The 21,236-nt window shown below is 35.9% G+C and overlaps 1 protein-coding gene across 1 annotated transcript in view; it reads left to right on the top strand.

Moving 5' to 3' along the window:
• Positions 1–3,584: 3,584 nt before the first annotated feature.
• Positions 3,585–21,236, top strand: part of Memo1 (mediator of cell motility 1) — a gene marked incomplete at its 5' end in the record, with an annotated part of 58,973 nt that continues 41,321 nt past the window's right edge. Inside the window, 4 exon segments of the mRNA XM_013517608.1 lie at positions 3,585–3,666; positions 8,201–8,269; positions 14,539–14,651; positions 17,656–17,767. Coding sequence (XP_013373062.1) covers positions 3,585–3,666; positions 8,201–8,269; positions 14,539–14,651; positions 17,656–17,767 — 376 coding nt within the window.

Below are 21,236 nucleotides of genomic sequence, written 5' to 3'. Positions count from 1 at the left end.
TTTTTTTTGTGGTACTGGAGATCGAACTCATGACCTTGCACTTGACAGGCAGGCGCTTATGCCACTGAGCTGTATCCCCACCCCGTTTGTATATATTTTGAATCAGGGCTCAGTAAGTCCATATTGGCTTCCAACTTGCAATCCTCCTGCCTCAGTCTCCTGAGTAGCAAGGTTTACAGGTGTGAGCCATTGCACCCTGCAATGTTGGCTCTTACTGACCTCCCTCCCATTTATTTAGGTACAAAATTCTATTCTAACTTTGCTTAACAAGATTTTGGGAAATAGTAGCTTACAGAATTAAGTTAGATCAAGTGGTTATTTATTCATTTAATTAATTTACAGACTTGGACTGAGGTTAGAGGGGTTTGAGAGGGCATTCTCATTTCTTTAATAGAAGTTTTATGTGGCTTTGTTTAAGGTCTCTTAAAGGTGCTGTGACTGAACATGACCAAAGCTCTCAAAACTTGTTTCTGAAATGATCCCTGGGATTTTAAGGAGGTGCCACTTCAATCTGGGAAGCTCTTACATTAGCATCTTTGCGTCAGTGTTAACAATCCCGTGAAAACAGTTCAGAGACATGGGAAGGATTTGGCAGAGTGGATACCCTCACAAAACTCAATTTCTGTGTTTACCTGTGTCCCTTAGTTTCCAAATTTAGTTTTCCTTATAGATTATCAATCTCAGAACTTCCTGGAAAATCTTTGTTGTGATGACTGCTATGCTTGCCTACCTCTTCAAGTTTACTGCATATCTGATACCTGGTTTACTCCTGTCTTATCTCTTAGTCCATATTAGGCATTTTTCTTGGCCAGTTAGAAGAGCTTCCTAGGATTCTTATTCTCTGCATTATATGGTTGCTGAAACAGAAAAATAATTCTTGGTTTTTTCTTCTTTTCTTGTGGTGCTGGGGCTCCAACCCTGGGCCTTGTGTGTGCAAGGCAAGAGCTGTACCTCTGGACCACATCCCCAGCCCAGAAATATAGTTCTTTAGATGGATGAGCTGGCACATATAGCAGTAGTGCTTGGTGAAAGAAACAGGCCTTACACAAGCTGGAACAAATGCCCCAAAACAATTTGCATTATGGTACAAATGGGGGAATTTTTCTGTTTATCTTAAAGTATGAGGTTTACTCACTCAGTAGGTGTAAAGGATTTTTTATTTTTATTTTTGTTATTTTGAGAGAGGGTCTTGCTATGTAGTTCATGCTGGCCTTGAACTCACTGTGTAGCCCAGGCCTCAAACTCGCAGCAGTCCATCTGCCTTAGCCTCTTGAGTGTTGGGATTACAGGTATGTGCCACCATGTCCAAAAATTGGCTTTATGTTATAGTTAGTTACTTCAAAAGACAGTTTGACTTCTGTGGATTACATGGTAGGTGTGGAAGCAATCAGAACAGAGAATAACTGAACTCTTTGCGTGACAAATAGAAAACCTTTTGAAACTAGTATATTTTGTTCTTTGGAGAATTATAAAGAAAGATATTAATAAGTTGGTGAATGTTTTGATTCTTTTCTTGTTAACTTTTCTGGAATGTTTTCTTGTTTGATTTAGTCTACCAGAAATTCAGTAATGGGTATCATACTTAGGGAGAAGTGAAGTAGAAGAAGAAATCCCTTTTTATTAATAGGGGAACTTTGTCATATTGGTCATATGTATCCTCTTTTCCATAGTATATATTTTACTGGTCAAATCGCAATTTTTAATAGTTTGATTTTACTTATTTAAATCTTTTTTATTGTTAACATTGATTTGTTAGCTCAGTTTAGCATTGATCAGCTTTTTTCTGTTTAGTAAAGATAGGTCTATATAGCATCATTGTTTATGCTTTTATAGTACTTGGTTATATGATTGCATCTTTAAGTCTTCTGATGTCTTTAATTTCTTTCTAGAGTGTTTTGAAATTTTCCTTAGAAATGTAGTGATGTTTTACCTTCTTGGTTGGTCGGCTCCTAGGTATTTTATTTTTTGATGCTGCTGTGATTGGAATGTTTTCCTTCTCAGCTAGTTCATTATTGGTGTATAAAAAACCTTTTAGATTTTTAAAAATGTTGATATTTATCCTGTTACTTTGCTGAGTGTGTTTATTGTCTGTGAAGTATAGGATCATCATATTGACTGCAAATAGAGATTGTTTGATCTCTTGCTTTCCTATTTGTGTCCCTTTTATTTCCTTCTCTTGCCTAACTGCTATGGCTAAAATTTGAAGTGCTATGTTGAACAAGAATTGTGAAAGTGGTCCCACATTGTTTTGTTTCTGATGTTAGCAACAGTGCTTTCAGTTTTTCCCCATGTTGGTGTTTGGCTTGTGATAGGAGCAAGGAGGAACAGGAGGTAAAGCAGAATAAACAAGTGAGAAGATGAAGTATTTCTCTTGAATTGAGGATGACTAGCATCCAGTTTGCTTAGGATGGATGGAGATGTTTTCCAGGATTCAGACTCTTAGTGCTAAAACTGCAGAAGTTCTGGGCATACAAGGATAGTTAGCTGCACGGAATCTGATTCTTTTTCCTTTACAAGATAAAAACACAATTTTCTCCTGGAAGTGAAAAAGGAATGATGGTCATATTGAAAATGTAAGGTGAGTAGCTGGGCATGGCAGTGCATGCTTGTAATCCTAGCACTCAGGAAGCTGAAGCAGGAGGATCGTCTCAAGTTTGAGGCCAGCCTGGGCAGCATAGTGAGACCCTGTCTCAAAGAACAGATAAACAACTAAACAAAATGGTGAAAGACCTAGCTATAATTGTGCATCTTAAAGATGAGGAAGCAAATTCACTAAGTTAATATAATTTCTGAATACTACTAATGGTCTGCTAACATTTCTGGTTATAATTTGAAAGTTTATTTGGTTATAGTTCTCTTCATTTTCCGATGTTCAAGTAGAGATGCTGTGTTAAGTAGAAAGTTGATTTTAAACTGTTTTGATTTGGTGGAGGGAGAAAGGAACAGAGCAGTGAAGCCCTAGATAAGGGAATGATTGTAGTAATGGATTATCATTTCTCAGGCTTGTTGAGAAGTTAAGAGAGAGGATGGAGTACAATAGAAAATGTAGTATCTGTGAGTGAGCTGGGAACTTAGATGAAGAGAATAAGATGCTCAAAATTGAGATTTTTGAGGTGATGTAGTTACTGATTATTAATTGGATCATAAGTAAGGACTGGAGTGAATGGAAAAGATTGAATTAGGAATTGTCTCTGTGGAGGTTGTTTCAATTGAAGCAGTTTTTGGTGCTCTAAAACATATTTACTTATTTCCTCTTCATGTAGAGTGTTCTGTTTTTTGTTCTGTTTTGTTTATATACAGAACAGAATCACATTGTGAATCACATTGTTGTTGCTCTGGAATGAAGACAGTTATAAACAGTAAATGGATACAAAGAAATTTTGCTTAATCAGTACTCAGCCTTATTGTATGGCTTGCTAGAGAGCCCTTGTAGTTGGTAAGTTCAAATGTTAGCATCCAAATTGATGATCCCACTATATTGAGCTATTTTAGTATTGCAGAGGTTCAACAAGGCTTTGTACTATTTGTAGTTATATGCAGTACATTGCTTTATTGGCTCCAATTTTGTTCTTTGTTTTTTATAGGCCCGCAGCTGAATGCACAGCTAGAAGGTTGGCTTTCACAAGTACAGTCTACAAAAAGACCTGCTAGAGCCATTATTGCACCGTAAGTTTTAAGCGTTTTCACCAAAAAATCATTTATTATTTTTTATTTTAAAGAGTAAAAAATTATAACAAAATAACAACAGTGAAGACAAAAACAAAACAACACACAAACAATAAAAAAAATTAATATCTTTTATTATAAGAATAAATGGATGGATGGATTTATTAATAAATATTCACCAATAAGTTATTTATTATTATGAAAAGATGAGTATCTGTAAGTTGAACTAAACATAAAAAAACAGATACTAAATTGAGCTGAAGAACTTAGTTTTTTTTTTTTTCTGTCTTTTTGAGACAAGGTCTCGCTATGGAGTTCATACTGGCCTTGAGCTCACTTTGTAGCCCAGGCTGGTCTCGAACTCGCAACTATCCTCCTGCCTCAGCTGTGCTGGGATTACAGGCGTGTGCCACCATGCCCGGCAAGAATTTAGTTCTTACAATTGTGGTTTTCAATTAAAGCCTAGGCCATATGATTTCCTCAAATGCAGTAATTTCAAATTAATTTTGGTAATGTATTGATCAGCTTTCTCATTACCAGTACAAAATACCTGAACTTAAAAGAAGAAAAGTGTATTTCGGTTCAGTTTCAGAGGTTTTGGCTGCCCTCCAGGCAAGAATGTTACGAATTTTTAACTTGCAGTTAATATGATACAACATTGAATAGCACCCAGATTTTTGGAGAGGGGTAGATTTTAATTCAGAAAACTAGATTATTTTTGCAGTAAATATGGGCATGAAGACATTTACTGTGACATTGATTTCAGATCTTTTGGATAAATACCCAGAAGTGAGAGTGCTGAGTCTGTTTCATTGTTTGTTGTTACAATCACAGGTTGGTTGTAGTTCAGTTAAAATTATCACAGAAGTGATAATCAATTGACTATATATCAAATTTACCAAAAAGGGTATTGCATATTTTCATCATAAATTGTATTTATTTTTTAATACAGAATTTTATGATAAACTCATGGACATATATATGAACGTACTATTTTTTTTTTCTGCAATGTCAGTTTAAAACATTTACTAACATACTACCAGCCACATACTAAGAAGTGAGCACTGAGGGAAGTGATTCCTAGACTCATGAACCTAAAATGAATCAGGAAAGAAAGATGGGGTCAGGAAACCAAGTCATTCTATAGGTGATAAGAGAACTGACTGCTGAAATCAGAGTATGAACAGAAAAGAGTAGTTGTTTTTTTGACAGAGTAGTACTCCATTGTGTGTAAATACCATATTTTCTTTAACTATCTTTTAATGGACATATAAGCAGCTTGTGAGATTTAGCCACTATGAATTGTATTCCTTTAAACGTGGGTATGCATGTATCTGTAATATGATATCTTTAACTCTTTTGGGAAGAGACCTAGAGAGGGACTAAATGAGATAGATGCAATTTCTAGTTTTAGTTTTTTGAGGACTCTCCATACTTATTTCCATAGTGGCTGTAGTACTATTAGTTTACATTCCACCAATGTGGTAGAAGGGTTTCTTTTTCCTTGTAGCCTGTAGCGTTTATTATTTGATTTCTTGATAGGCATTCTTTCTGGAGTAAAGTAGAAGTTCCATGTTGTTCTAATTTTCATCTCCAATGGCCAGTGATATTGAATGTTTTCCCCATGTATTTAGTGGCCATTTATACTACTTTTTCGGATTATTATATCTTAGTGAATTACATCTTAGGTTAATTTTGATTAGAGACCTCTTCCTGTGACTAACTGTTGGCATATCTTCCCAGATTAGGAAATTGTTCAGCCATAATTTTTTTTCAGCCATAAATATTAAAAAATATATTATTGGATCATTTTCTTTTTTTTCTTTAATTTCTATTTTTCATAGATTATATCTCTTGATAGCAGAATTTATTCCTGTTCATTGTCTTCCTTTTGCTCCTCTGATGGGATAATATCAGATATTCTATGTTTATGCTTGCTAATCCTATCTTTAGACTGATGAGCCTGATTTATTTATTTTTGTGGTACTGAGGCCTCATACTTTCTCTGCCAGCGAGGTACATCTCCAGCCATTTTAAATTTATATTGTATTCTGTGTCTTAGTTCCTCTTGCACCACTGAGACTTAATACACAACACCCACAACTCTGAGGAGGAAAGGTTTATTTTTGAATCACAGTTTGTAGTGGTTTCAGTCCATAGTTAGGTGGCTGCAAGAAGGGTTGCATGGCAGTGGTGCATGGCAGGGGAGAAATAGTTCATGACATGGCTGGCAAGATACAGAGAGATCAAGGAAGGAGGGGAGAGATGGACCAACTGTTAGTCCACTGTTGAGTATTATGCCCCTATGACTTAATCACCACCGCAGAGCCCCAACTATGATTGTATGAAGCTTTGGGTGGGGAATATCTAGGTATAAACCATAACAGTCTGCCCCTGGCCTCCAAAAAACTCATGCACATCTCTTTATGCAAAATATTTAGTCCATCTTTTAAGAGTTTCCAAAATTCTAATAATTTTGTCATTGCTGAAAAGTCCAAGTTGAAAGTTTCCTCTGAGATTTAAGGCAAGCTGTTTTCTGAGAGCTCCTGGACAAATCAAAAAAGAAAGTTAAACACTTTCAACATAGAGAGGCACAGAATAAATATTTCCATTCTAAAAGGAAGAAAGAAGGGAATACAAAGGAATAGGACTAAAGCAAGACTGAAGCCCAGCAGGGGCAGACTTCAAGTCCTGTAGTTCCATGTCCGGCACCTGGAGTAAGCTGTGGTGAGGTGTGAACTCTAAAGGGCTTGGGTGGCCCTGCCTCCATGGCATTTCTGGTGCTTGTAGTCCTCTTGGCTTCTCTCTTGGTCTGGCTTTATTCACTGCTTGTGACTGTCCTTGGACATTCCATCTTCCTGGCTTTTCAACTTTCTGGGATCTTCACTGCACTTTTGGCTTCACACTCACAGCTTCACCAGCTGTTCTCTCTGGGGACACTGCCTGGCCTCCCCGGCCTTCTTCTGAAAGATGCTTATAAACCTTCCTGAACCCACTTGCATTCTGTAGCACCACGTGGATGATACAAAAGTCTGCAGCCAGCCTGCTGGAGTAGTAGCGTAAGACCTTTTGCATCTTTCTGGTGACTGCAGAGGCAGTACCTGGCTGGCTGAACACTCACTGTAAACGGAGTCCCCTGGGAATCATTCCCTAGGTGGTCCTTCTCTAACAGTATGCCCTGGGGTTCTTTTCTCACAGCAAAGACTTTCTCCTTTGCAATTTTAAGTCTGTAAAGGATGGGGCCTAGTTGGTTCCTCACATTTCCTCAAGGCATTTTTCCTATTGTCCGTTCCAGAAGACTTGGTTTTTTAAAATGCTGATCATTTTAGTATTCAAACTCTCCTCTGCTCTATCTTTGCAGGGCCCAACTTTACCAGAGCTTATCTTCTGGCTAAACTCAAAACTTTAAAAATCATTAAGCCATGGCTTTTGTTCTTGATTCTCAAGGTAGAGTTGGCTGAAAGCCCCCAACAGTATCCGTGTTACAGTCTCAGCATTAGACTGCTTTGAAATTTTCTCTGCCAGGTTACTTGGTTCACCACTCCTACTCTCAATCTTCCTAGAAGTTTTAGGACAGGAGCAAAGTGTATACAAACTTTCCTGCTAGAGCGTAACACAAGGCCTGGAGTCCACCTGTCAGTGAAGTCTTTGTTCCCAACTGAAAACCTTTGAGCCTGGTCTTTTTGGACTGCTTTTTTTTTTTTTTCTAACACTCTGGTCTGAGTTTCTACCAGAATCTCCCATCAAGCTTAGTTTACAGCATCTTCAAACCTTTTAGGTACTTCCAGCAACAACCCCACATCTCTGGTACCAAAATCTCAGTTGCTTTGTCTTTGCTGTGATTCAATACTTACCACACACACAAGTTGTAGGAAGAAAGGCTTATTTTGGCTTTTAGTTTATAGTGGCTTCAGTCCATAGCCACCTGTCTTCAAGACAGGGCTGTGTGGCAGTGGCACAAAGCAGAAGAGAAACAGCTAATAGCATGGTAGGTGGCAAGATGCTGAGAACAGCTAGGTGTAGTAGCGCATGCCTATTGCCACAAGTTTGAGGCTGTCCTGGGTTATATAGTATATTGAAGTATAGGTTGGACTGTATAGCTAGCCCCTATCTCAAAAAACCAAAAAAAGAAAGAAAAAAAAAAAAGCAGAGAACACAATACTTTAAAAGTTTAAACAGTATAGAATAATTGTGTGTTCTTTGCATTGATTTTAATATATGTACCCATTCTGCTATGTTTGCGATAGTTATTATATTTCTTTCTTTCTTTTCTTTTTTTTTTTTTTTTTTTTTTTGGTCTTTTTGAGACAGGGTCTCGCTATGTAGTTCAGGCTGGCCTTGAGCTCACTTTGTAGCCCAGGCTGGTCTCGAACTCACAACGATCCTCCTGCCTCAGCCTCCCGAGTGCTGGGATTACAGGTGTGTGCCACCACGCCCGGCCTTAGTTATTATATTTCTTTCTAGAGGTTTTTTTTATCAGAATATCTTGATTTTGAAATTGATAATTAATGAAAAAATTGTTCTTCTTTTGTAGCCATGCAGGATATACATATTGTGGGTCTTGTGCTGCCCATGCTTACAAACAAGTGGATCCATCTGTTACGTAAGTAATGTATTTAGTTTTAAGTGGGAGAAATGTGGGAATTATATAATAATTGCTTTATTACAGAAGTAATTTGTTTTTCATTCTTACGTTATTATGTACTCATTATAAGTTTAACTTTGCTCATTTTATTATGCTTTATGTAGGTTAGGAACAACTTTTAATTTTCTTTTTTTCTTTTTTCTTTTGTTTTGTTTTTTGTTTTTTTGGTTTTTCTCCGGTACCGGGAACTGAACTCACGACCTTGCGCTTGCCAGGCAGGCGCTTTGCCGCTGAGCTAAATCCCCAGCCCCTCTTTTTTCTTTTAAAGAGAAAAAATAAAATTTCGAAACAAAATAATACAGTAACAATGGTTACTGCATAGCAAATTGTTATCTTTAAATTAGTTACTCAGAGTACAAGATATAGGCATTTGATTGTCCAAACAATATTAACACAAACCTTTCTTTTCAATGAACTAAGAGAAATTAGTAGTATAACTATCTTAACTATCTTTTAAATATATATATATTCTTTCTTTTTGCTTTTCCCTTGCTTCTTTTCTCCATTTTTCCATCTCAGTTTCTCTTTCCTTTTGAAATTTCTTCCCATTTTACAATATCTATTGTACATTTTGGATCTTACTTACTCTTTTAGTTTCTCTCCCTAGGGAGACAACACAGTGTTTGTACATGTGCATCCTGGTGTATTTTGAGTTGTATTTATTTACCTATAAATAAATGTCTCCACTTTGTCCTTCTTTATGGCTGAGTAGTATTCCATTGCATAAAAAGACCACATCTTTTTTATCTGTTCCTTGGTTGAAGGGCATTTGGGTTGTTTCCAAGACCTGGCTATTACAAGTTGTGCTGCTGTAAACATGGGTGCACATATATCACTGTGGTATGATGTTTTTAATTCTTCTGGAAAGATAGCCAGGAGGGGAATAGTGGCATCAGATGAGACCTCTAATCCTAGTTTTTGAGGAACCTCCACACTGATATACCAGTGGTTCCACCAGTGAAAGAGCCAGTATTAAACGGAAAGAATGTTTTTTGATTTTTAGTATGATTGGTCAGGGCCTAACAAGGTTTTTGTTTTCATAGTAACCATTAAGATCTATAATGTGAGTGGAGAGGGACTTGTAAATTGATAAGGAAGCTTGTTTACAAACTAACTTGCCTATTTAAATCTACAAAGAGTTGGTAACAAAGGATTTCAAGTGTTGATTTGTGAGAGAACTAGATGAATAAATTAAAGCATATTTATTTTAAAAATGTTTTTAAGGGACTAGCATGAGCCAGGTTCTATGGTAGTGCTGGAGACAGGTGATAGTAACACAGACAGGATTCCAGCTCTGTGATGTTTATAAACTGGTGGCTGAGATTGATCTTAAGTATATAATAATAAAACTAGATATCTAATTGAAATCTAATTGGATTAAAGAACTGAGTATAAAATGTAGTTCTGGAACATTTTGCTTTCAGGAACCCTTTATGACTTTACGTCATCAAAGACACCAAGTGTAGGTTATATCTGTTGCTTTAATGGATTAAAAATTAAAATGTTAATTTTAATTAATCAGCATGTTAATTTAACAAAATAGTAGCATCAGTGGGGTTTACAGAAATAACCATCTTATGGGAAATGAGTAATTTTTCAATACAGTAATAAAAGTGGGAAAAGTATTGTTTTATATTTTGTACAAAATATAAAAATACTTTTCACTTCTATAAAAATAATTAAATCTACTTTTAATGTTTGGCCAAGTAGAACACAGCTATGTTCTTATATCTGCTTCTGCATTCAGTTTATTATGGTCTTTTTCTTTTTTTTGAGGTATAGGAAGGAAAACTAACTTCACTTAGATAATGTATTTAAAAAAGGAGTGGACTAGTTTAATCACCTTTTCTGATAATTGTGGATGTGTTCTTTGATACTGTACCAAAACTCACTGAGTGATCATGTTTTAAGGGTTAGTTTCGATGTGAAAGCTGAAGTTATAGCAATGAAGCTTTATACTTTTTAATCAAGATTTACTTATAGTATAAATGGATGTTTTACTCTTACATGATTTTATAACATCATATGTAGAACATGTAGAAAGTACTGTACATTGAGTTGTGCAGATCTTTCAAATAAATGACAATATTCCGTTATACAGTATCAAACTATATTTGTTGGTATCAGCACTAATTTTATTAGATATATGTCATCAGGAAGCTGTCAAGCCTATAGTAACAGAAAATTTTAAAAACTTTACTTTCACTTTACAGCTACAATTTCATCATTGGTTAAAAAATATTCAATTTTTCTTTGAATTGGGAGGTTCAGTTTGTTCATTTTTGATAAAATTCTGCCAAATACCTAATTTGAATAATCATAATTTTTCTAGTTATATTTGAAAAATTGTGTCCCATGAAAAAAGTGTCTAATTCAGTTCACAACTCATAATCACACATACGATACTTTTGGGAGACATACCTGTGGATGCACCAGAAGTGCTTTAGGCATTTATTGCCACAGATTGAGCGCATTTTTGTCATATAGAGTATTAAACTGCATTGTCAAGGCTCAAGATTTTTAATGAAATTAATTAAAGGTGGCCTTAAAACAAAACCCTGTGAATAAAGGGGAAAAAATAAAACTATTAATATATGCTGGTTTTATTAACTTGATATTTTTCTAAATATCAACAGTTTTACCTACCTTCATTTTTGCACCTTATGTGCAAACACTGATACAGTATAAAAAACAGGTAACTTTCGGGGCTGGGGATTTAGCTCAGCGGCAAAAGCGCCTGCCTGGCAAGCGCAAGGTCGTGAGTTTGGTTCTTGGTACTGGAGAAAAACCAAAAAAAAAAAAAAACAAAAAAAAAAACCAGGTAACTTTCTTTTGAAAGTAGTTTTTACTTTGTATACTACAGAGTACTAGGAATAACAGTACCAGGAGTAACAGTTCACACTTTGACAACTGCTGTGGTAGAGCTTAAGAGGGTGATTTGATTTAAATTATGGGGAACGTTGGTAAAGGCATCTCTGAGAAACTGATTTTTAAGCCAGGCTAGCTAAGTACAGACATTGGTACCATATGTAAAGTAGGCATGGTTCTTCATGTAGTAAAGGAATTGTAGAAAACCAATATATACATAAAGGTTCATATTGGGGTGGTGGTGGAAACAATAATACAAGAAAATACCAATTTATGTGAAACTTTAAAACTTATTTTGGGCCGGGGATATAGCTCTGTGGCACAAGTGCCTGCCTGGCAAGTGCAAGGTCCTGAGTTTGATTCCCGGTACCAAAAAAACCCTTATTTTATGTATTTTAGATTTTATCCCATGACCATGGAAAAACCATGAAAGGCTTTAAAGAATGAAGGTGAAATGAGGTGATTTATGTTCAGAAAAATCACTTGGCTGTTTAAGAAATTTTAAACTGGAAGTTTTAGTTAAGTTGTTTTCTGTATTGATGATTGAAAATCTTTTCCTGACCACTACTAAAACTAATGAAAAACCAAAAATTCAGGATTTATAATTACTTAGAATTCTTCACTTAGTTAGAAACTTGACTTTAACCCATATTTTCTAGAAAGGTTTACAGGACAGAAAAAGAGAACAAAAAGAATCTTCTTTGGGGCCATATGGCATTTTACTGGAACATATTACCTATGTTCCAGTAGTTTGAATAAGTAGTTGAAAAAGATGAAGTGTCTTAATATTTAGCAGCTTATATATTAGGCACACAGATTCTACTGATCATAGTTTCACAAAGGTGAATTCTTGAGCTATTTTATATGTAAACTACATTTATTTTTAGGACGGTGCTTGTGATCTCTCCCTATTATTTCATATCAAAGGTTTCTTTTACTTTACATATATATAACAGTCATGATACGCTAATATTGAAAAGTATCCTTTTAAAGACAAAGCACACTGTAGTTAGAGAGAGGGAAAATGACATTGCCTGTGGTGCCCATGTTACTTGTATTCCTGTGGCCTTGGTGTTTATGAATCTAGCAATCTAGCAAAAAACAAAACTATATGAATAATTTTTTGTTAGCATTTAGTGAAGAAAGAGACCTGCTTTGAGATTATCATTGGCTTAACATGCCCCCCTTTTTCCTTTTTAGTGGTATCTAGCTGTTTTTGGATAGTCAAGTATCACTTTGGGGGGCAGTACTGGGGATTGAGCTCAGAGGCCCTCTACCACTGAGCAATACCCCGGCCCTTTTTAATTTCAGTTTTTTAATTTTGAGACAGGATCTAGCTAGGTTGCCAGGGTGGCTTCCCTCTGGCAATGCTGCCTCAGTTTCACAAGTTAGAATTATAGGCATACAACACGGTGCCTGGATGGGTACCTCACTCTTAAGGATTTTGTATTGATGTGACTTCAACCTGTTTTTTCTCAATATCTCTTTAAATGAAATGTGGAACTTCACTCTCTTGGACCTGGGTGAGTTTCCACTAAATTGGAAAAATCTCTTGGGGAAAGCAGATTGGTAGGGGCTCTTTTTCCCTCATGTAGGTTGGGTTTTACAAAAATGCAAGCCAGGAAAGTAGTCAGGTACCAGAGGAGTTCATTAGGCTTCCAGCAGACCACCAGGGTTTACTTTTGGAGCAGTGCTCATCTTTTAGCCACTGTTAAATTCTTACTACTTATAAACTTTATCTGTGCCGTGGGAGTCTAGATTGACATTTTTAAATATTTCATATTTTATCTACTATATTTTTTAGATTATCTGGGGTGTTCTGATTTTAAATATTAAGTCCTTCTGTGTTTTCATAGAAGTTCATTTCTCTATCAGAAAAATGCCATTTTTCATATGTGAATAGTTTTTTTTTCCTTCTTCTAAATTTTTTTTTAAAGGAGATGGGGTCTCACCTAGCTGGCCTTGGGCGTGGCTGAAGCTATCCTCCTGCCTCAGCTTCTGAGTAGCAGGGACTCATGCCACTGCATCCTGCCCTACCTATTTGGTTCTTAGTCCATAGCATGCTTGACATGTGGTCAAGAGCTCTAACATTTCTAAATTACCATTATGTATGTATTAGACTTTGATTTGGAGGGGGATTTTTTGAGACAGGGTCTCCTTATGCAGTTCAGGCTAGCCTTGAACTCACTGTGTAGCGCACAGTGAGCTGGCCTTGGATGCTACGATCCTTCTGCCTCAGCCTTCTGAGTGCTGAAATTATAGGTATGGGCCACACCCCTGGCTAGATTTTTTATTTTTATCAATTTCATATATATGTGCTGTTAACATAAGAACAGAATGGTGTCTCTTAGTTCTGTTCAATTAAAAATCTATAAATTTGCTCTTTTTTTCTGAAATGGTTGTTGAACTGATGATAGAAGTGATAACAAGAAATGATGATTACAGTGCTAATAACACATGGGAAGGAGAGAAGTAGAGGAGACCGAAATGACCGGCGAATGAAATCTTTCATTGCTTGCTGTGTGTAATCTCTTGAGGACATTCTAAGACTCTGAACTGTGAATTACTGATGCACACTTTTTAGGAAATAACATATAACAAACAATATTAATTTTCATGTCATAACAATAGAAATTTTATCAAAATACATTGCTAAAGTACATATTCCTTGGCCTACAAATTTTTGATGTGAAAGAGTGGGTCATTTCTTAGTCTTTGTTCATTAACTGAGCAATGAGTAGTACTTAATTTTCTATGTACATAGACTCATACATTCTCTTCTTATAGTTATACTGTTGAGTTTGTTTGTGTGCAGTGAGGGAAGATTGGTTTGTACGAATCTTAGAGAACGAAGAAAATAGCTTTGGAATTTAGATTATAGGCCTTGTTTGCATGTTTCAGATAAAATGAGAGGAAATTAATTTTCCTCCTAATGTTAGGATAAAGGGATTATGCTACAGTGTAGCCCAGTTCTTTAAGGTAGACTACAGGGCAGATAGCACATAATCATGTGTCTTTGTTTTTGAAAATGCTCCTGGTGTTTTCTCTTCTTATATAAGAACATCAGTTATATTGATTAGTTCACTATCTTGGTGACCTTAATAAGCTTAAGTTAATTTAACTTAATAAGCTCTTTGAAGATCTTGTCTCCATGTTAGATTATATAGTCAAGAACTGGGAGTTGGGACTTTAATACATGAATTTTGGGAGAACACAGTTCAGCCCTTATGTTAGCAGTAGGTAATGAAAACAGTTTTAAGAAAGAAAACAACGTTTTAGAATTACATATTTTTTCCTTTTATTGAGTAAGACTTATGTAGAAGTGCAATTGTTCTGTGTTTTTGTTGTGTGTCTCCTAGCCGAAGAATTTTCATCCTCGGGCCTTCGCATCACGTGCCCCTCTCTCGGTGTGCACTGTCCAGTGTGGATATATACAGGACACCTCTGTACGACCTGCGTATCGACCAAAAGAGTAAGTGTACAGAAACCCTACAGCTTGCAAGTGGCTGTGTTCTTTTAGTGGGAATTATAATTTAAAACTTTAAAAAAAATGTTATATCTCAATTTTAACTATAAATTTTGTTGTAACTAATCTGCATTAAATGAAAACAAAAAGAGTCTTCCATATCCTTAAAAGATATCTAGTGTTGAGCCAGGCGTGGTGGTGCATACTTGTAATCCCAGCCCTGGGGAGGCTGAGTTCCAAACCAGCCTGGGCTACATTAGTGAGTTTAAGGCCACCCTGCACTCTGTAGTGAGACCCTGTCTCAACAAAGCAAAACAAATAAACAAACAAAAAACCCCAGTGTTTTCCTGCTAGCTACAAAAGTCTGTCAGTTCCACTAGTCTCTAGACTGTAGTGGTTAAATTTATATTCAGGGAAGTACCGTGTACTCATGGTACCTTGAGAGGAGAAATGAGTATTCACACCAATTTGATGAAAGATGCTGGCCATTGTATTTTACTTCTATGTATATCAATTTTCTCACTGTAAGTAGATGATGATAATACCTTTGTTTCCTCTATATGAGTTTTATAGGAAAAAATAAGCTTGTAGTTGTGAAACTGAAAGATGCTATAGAAATCTTTGTCTCCTGCCTTCTCTTCCCCTCTCTTCTTTTTCCTTCTCTCTCTTCCCCTCCTTCCTTCCTTCATTTTCCTTTCTTATCTTTTTTTGCCTTTGTCTGTCTTGATTTGAATCTGGGGCTTTGACCTCAGCTACTTCCACAGTTCTTTTTTATTTTGAGACAGGTCTAAATTGCTATGTTGTATAGACTGGGCTTGAATTTGTGATCCTCCTGCCTCAGCCTCCCAGAATGCTGCGATTACAAGCAATGCATCATCATGTTCTGCTTATACTTTACTTTTATGCCTGGCTATCATTTTGATTTTTTTTTTTCCTTTTAACCATAGGATCCTAGAACTCTTTTTTTTTTTTTGTTGTTGTTGTTTGTCTTTTTGAGACAGGGTCTCAGTATGGAGTTCAGGCTGGCCTTGAGCTCACTCTGAAGCCCAGGCTGGTCTCAAACTTGCAATGATCCTCCTGCCTCAGCCTCCCAAGTGCTGGGATTACAGGCGTGCACCACCACACCCGGCTACAAGTCAAATTTTTGTTTAGGTTTTCTTACACAATAGTTGTAAAACCTTTTGATCTTATTAAGGTATTGTTGGAGGTAGAGGGAGAATAAATTAAAAGATACGGAACAATATGGAGCAGTGGTGGTGAACCTGCGGCACATGAGCTGCATTGGCTTGTTTGTATCATTGAGAGCTCTAAAAGGGTTGCCATCATTAGTATGGAAAATGGCACATCAAATACTGATGCACTCATGGTCCAGTTTCCCCAGAGCTTTCTGTCATCTGGAACTCAGTGTACCTTTCCCGAACTAACTGCTGTCATGAACTTGGTTATGTACCCTTCAGTTCGTTTTATTATGTTCGGGATGCTATTGTTGTTTGAATTAATTTGCAGCAGTTTCTTTTATAGAATAAAAGACTCCGTTTGCAGGAAAAAAAAATCACTAACTTTTTAAAATTTTTAGCCTCTGTTTCCATAATATGAATATTTGAGTATCATAGAGTTTTAACAGTTTGTTGTTAGAATGTATTTTGTTCATGAAACTGGAGTTTTACTAATTTTACTCCTTGAGATGGTTTTAGGGAACATACTTTCCTTTTAAAACCTTATTGGGCCATCCAGAAAATTGTAGTTTTGGATAGCCTGCAAATAAAGAAATGGATAATTTTTAACCAAGTATAATTTTGTGGAAAAGAGATCACATCACCATTTCTTTCTTTGATATTGGTAAACCTATTTAAAGATTTAATTAAAATAATGTTATATCATGTTTTTTATCTGCCAGATTTCATCTTTTCTTGCTCTGGAATATCCATTTTAAATACAGTTTATCAGAAAGGTCTGTTGTTTTGTTTTGTTTTGAAACAACATCTTTTTATGTAGTTTAGGTTGGGCTCAAACTCTTTGTAGCTCAGCTGGCCTCGAACTGGTGAGGGATTATAGGTATTGTGCCACCACGTCCGGCTATCAGAAAGGCCTGAACTACTAGGTCATTTTAAATTGACATGGTACTGTAGTGAATTTGTGGTCTGTTAAACAGTTAAAACATTTTTTTTTTAGTTTTATTTTTTGAGACAGAGTCTCATTATGTAGTCCAGGTTGGCCTTGAACTCTGTAAACTAGGCTGATCTTGAACTAGTGATCCTCCTGCCTCAGCCTCCCAAGTACTGGGATTACACATGTGTGCTGCTGTGCCTGCCTGAATTTATGTTTTGATCTGTGCCACAAGCTTAATTTTGAGGAAAATATCATTCTAACTGGGACTTTTCTGTTTTTCATACGGTAGAAACCTGAAGTGTGGAATAGTATCACACATATTATTAAAAAACAAAGCAAACCCCAAGGACTGTTATTAACCTCTTTTGTAGATGGACCAGTGGCTTTTCCATATTTTGGTAGGAATTCTCATTAGCTATGCTCTTGTTAGTATGTACTGATTAAAGTCAAGAAAAGCCTAGATCTCAATGTGACTGAAATCATGAAAGGAGATAATTATAAAATTAGATTATTTTATTTTATTTTTTGCCTTTTTGAGACAGGGTCTCGCTATGCAGTTCAGCTGGCCTTGAGCTCACTTTGTAGCCCAGGCTGGTCTTGAACTTGTAACGATCCTCCTGCCTCAGCCTCCCGAGTGCTGGGATTACAGGCGTGTGCCACCATGCCCGGCAAGTTAAATTATTTTTATATAGTTATGTAACATACACAAATGGTGAATAAGTCTTTACAAGTATTTTACGTGATATAAAAAAATTAGCTTTTCCCTCTTATTAAAAATAAAGGAGAGTAGTGTGTTGCTTTTCTCTCTGCCAAAGCATGTAGTTTTGTGTTACAGGGCGGAATCTCATGGGACAAAGATACACACTGATATATTTGTTGTAATGTGTTTTGATCTCTTTAGTTTATGGAGAGCTGTGGAAGACAGGAATGTTTGAACGTATGTCTCTGCAGACAGATGAAGATGAACACAGTATTGAAATGCATTTGCCTTATACAGCTAAAGCCATGGAAAGGTATGCTGATTTAATATAAGAAATCTCAGAGAAGTCATAGACATTGATTTCTGGGGAATTATTTTACCTAGGGTAAGATGATGATTAGGGTAAGGAAATTAAATTTTTTTTGTTTTATTTTGAAATAAAAATTTGAGATTTTATTTTTTTAAATATACAAGTTGATTTTTAAATACTTAGCCTGTGAAGATTGAATAGAAGAGTTAATTTTTTTTAGGTAGAAATATGAATAAAATCTTATGTGGGTATGCTTGTATTTGTGTATATCTGATTTGCTTAGTATTTTATTCTTTAGACATTTGTGTATCACAGAATAATTACTACATTTTTTTGTAGTATAGTGCTAGCATTAATCATAAAATTTTATACTTGGAAATAGCTTTGAAGGTCATTTATTTCAACCTTATACAACATAACATTAAATCTCTTTTATTATGCTTGATAGATATACTTGACAGATTATTTTGTACCTATTAAAGGTCTTTCTATAATAGGGTGCTCACTAGACTTACAGAGTGGGGATACGGACAATGTCTGTTTTGCTTTCCATTATGTGCCCCAGTGCCTAGCACTTTGTCCAGCATCTAGTCATTTATTTTGGTAAAATGAAAAAATTGTTCCAAGTGTTTTCTTATTTTGGCATAGCATTTGAACAAGAAACTATTCTCTTCTGTAAATTATGTTTCTTTTTTTCTATCATTTTCTTAATATGTACTTAGTATTTCATACATAGTTTGATTCGTTCTCAATATGGTGAGATTACCCCTGTAGTGGATCTGTTCTTTGTATTGTCTTTAAAAAGTATGGGGTGGATTGTAGGTTCTCAGTACATGTCATTTAAATATATCAATGAAGTCTAAAATCATATTAACATTTTTACACTGATATGGCTATTGGTTAATATATTTATGACAAGCTAAAAATTAAGGCCTTTTTATACTGTTAAGATGAAATATTTTCTCCTCTTGGAATTTTGTGTGGTTGATACCTTTTTAACCCTAAATGTGTATGACTTCTTATTTCTGTTTAATTTTCTCTTGTTGTTGTAGTCCATTTAATAGTCTTTTTGGATGTTTACATTCAAAGTACTGTTTACTTCTCTTAGCCTTTCATTATTTACATCTGTTCACAATAACTATGAGAAAATACCTAATTTTTAAGAAATTTCCAAAAATCAGTGTAATATTAAATTATAATTTTAGGTTATCTTTTAATAATTCTTTTTCTCCAGAAATTGTGAATCCATATGTATTTCTTAGACTGTGGTATAGTCAGAAACACCACCCCTACGTTTTTTTTTTGTTGTTTGTTTTTTTGAGACAGGATCTTGCCATGTAGTTCAGGCTGGCTTTAAATACATTATGTAGCCCAGGCTAGGCTTGAACTGGCAGCAATTCCTGAGTGCTGGGATTGCAGGTTTGCACTACCATGCCCGGCCTGAACTTCCTATTCTTCATCCACTAAAGGTTATAGAAACTGTTTGCAAACATTTGCTGAAATGTTTGCCTATTTTAAAATAAAAAAATAAAATTTAGACCTAATAAATTTTAGTATAATAGACCCAATAAACTAACAATAATATCCAGAGGGAGATTCTAACAAAATAACTTTTTTATCGTTACTTCAAAAGTAAAATATGTGAACTATAGGAAATTTAAGAAAATAAATCTCGGAACCTTTAAACACAGTTCATACTCATAATTCTCCCACTTTTATTTTTCTTGCAATCCTGGCAGTTGAACCTAGGGCCTTGTATGTGCTAGACAAGTGTTCTACCATTGAGCTATTCCCTGTGCTCCTTTCCTTTCCTTTTTAAAAATTTGAAATAGGGTCTCACTAAGTTGCTTAGGATGACCTCTAACTTCGGATCCTCTTGTCTCAGCTTTCCAAATAACTGGGATTATAGTTGTGTGCCACCACACAAAGTACTCCTACATTACATTAGGATCTTTAGTACTACTGCTCCTAGGTAACACCTAGTAAATACTTGTATTTACTGCATGTATCAGTTATGTTTTACTGAGTAACAAATTACTCCAGAATTTAGTGTTTTAAAATCACAACTTTTGTTGCTGGGGATTTAGCTCAGTGGCACAGTGCCTGCCTGGCAAGCTCAAGGTCGTAAGTTCAATTCCTGGTACTGGGGGGGGGGGATCCAAAAAAAAAAAAAAGTCACAACTTTTATTGTTTACACTTTTTGGTTCATAAATTGGGGCAGTGAGTACCACAGTCAGTTCTACAGGATGTTGAAGAAGGTGGCTCAGATGGGCTGAATGGATCCACAATGCTCTTACTTGTCTACCTAAGGCCTTAGGACAGGTGTTCAGTTGATACTCCGTGTTTTCTGTCCAGGTGGTGTACTTGTTTATCAATAGGCTTTTCTTTCTTCTTTCACATTCTCTAGGAAGGTAGCCTTTACCTGGTGGTTATAGGTTTGTAAGAGAGCAAAACCAGAAGTTTCTAGATCTTGTAAAGCCTAAGTCTAAAACTGTGTAGTACCATTTCTGCTAAATTTTTTTTTTAAAATTTTTTTTTTTTTTTTTTAAAGACAAGGTCTCGCCATGTTGTTCAGGCTGATCTGGAACTCTCTGTATAGCTCAGGCTATTCTTGAGCTCATGGCAGTCCTCCTGCCTCAAATTTGTGAGGGCTGGGATTATAGGTGTGTGCCACCATGCCTAGCCAAATATTGTTTTTAAAAGCAAGTGAAATTGCTGTGTCAGCCATGATTTTAGGGAGGGAGAAATAGTTCCCCCTTTTGAAGATGGAAATAGTAAGTGTGTACAGGAATAAGAGGACGTGTTGGCAGCCATCTTTGTAGATGCTTTAACACAGTGTTATCTCTAGGGGACAGTTCCTTTCTTTATCAGACAATACTCTTACTTTGAACCCCAAGTTAGTGTCCTGTGAGTTTCTTTAGAAGCCCTTTTGCCTATCTGCAAGGGGTGTGTAAGTATTGCATTAAATCTTTCTGAGTTCTTAACAAAGAAGATTGAAGATCCATTCTTCTCCATTCTTTATTTGATAATTGTGAGTCTGTGTTTTCCTGGCAGTGCTTTGGATTCAATCTTTGTCCTCAGGCCATCTTCATTCATAGTCTTTTGCTGTCTGGGGAGGCTAGTGATGAGAAACATTTATTTTCTAACCCAGCAGTACCTGGTTAGAAGTATTTCCTCTATACTCTGCTTGCAAGTTAAACAGTTTGTTCCTTAGCGTATTTTTTTTTCCCCTTGTATCTTTTCATACTTGATTGTGAATAAGCCACTAACACTTGGAGCATTTTGCCTGGAAATCTGGTTCATTAGGTATATACTTAATCTTCTAAGTTATTTCATGTGGCAGTTTTGCTAATTTTTCTGCTGTACTATCATGTGGTCACCCTTCCTCCAGTATCCTCCACTGGTGTCCTTCTTGCCCTCTCATGATCCACCTTTCTCAGTCCCCAAAGCCAGTGTGACATGTTTTAAGTTT

This window comes from Chinchilla lanigera, unplaced genomic scaffold, assembly GCF_000276665.1.
Source record: "Chinchilla lanigera isolate Chin_1 unplaced genomic scaffold, ChiLan1.0 scaffold00040, whole genome shotgun sequence".
NCBI lineage: Eukaryota > Metazoa > Chordata > Mammalia > Rodentia > Chinchillidae > Chinchilla > Chinchilla lanigera.
The sequence above is the reverse complement of the archived record's forward strand: the minus strand, read 5'-3'. Positions and strand labels throughout refer to the sequence as shown.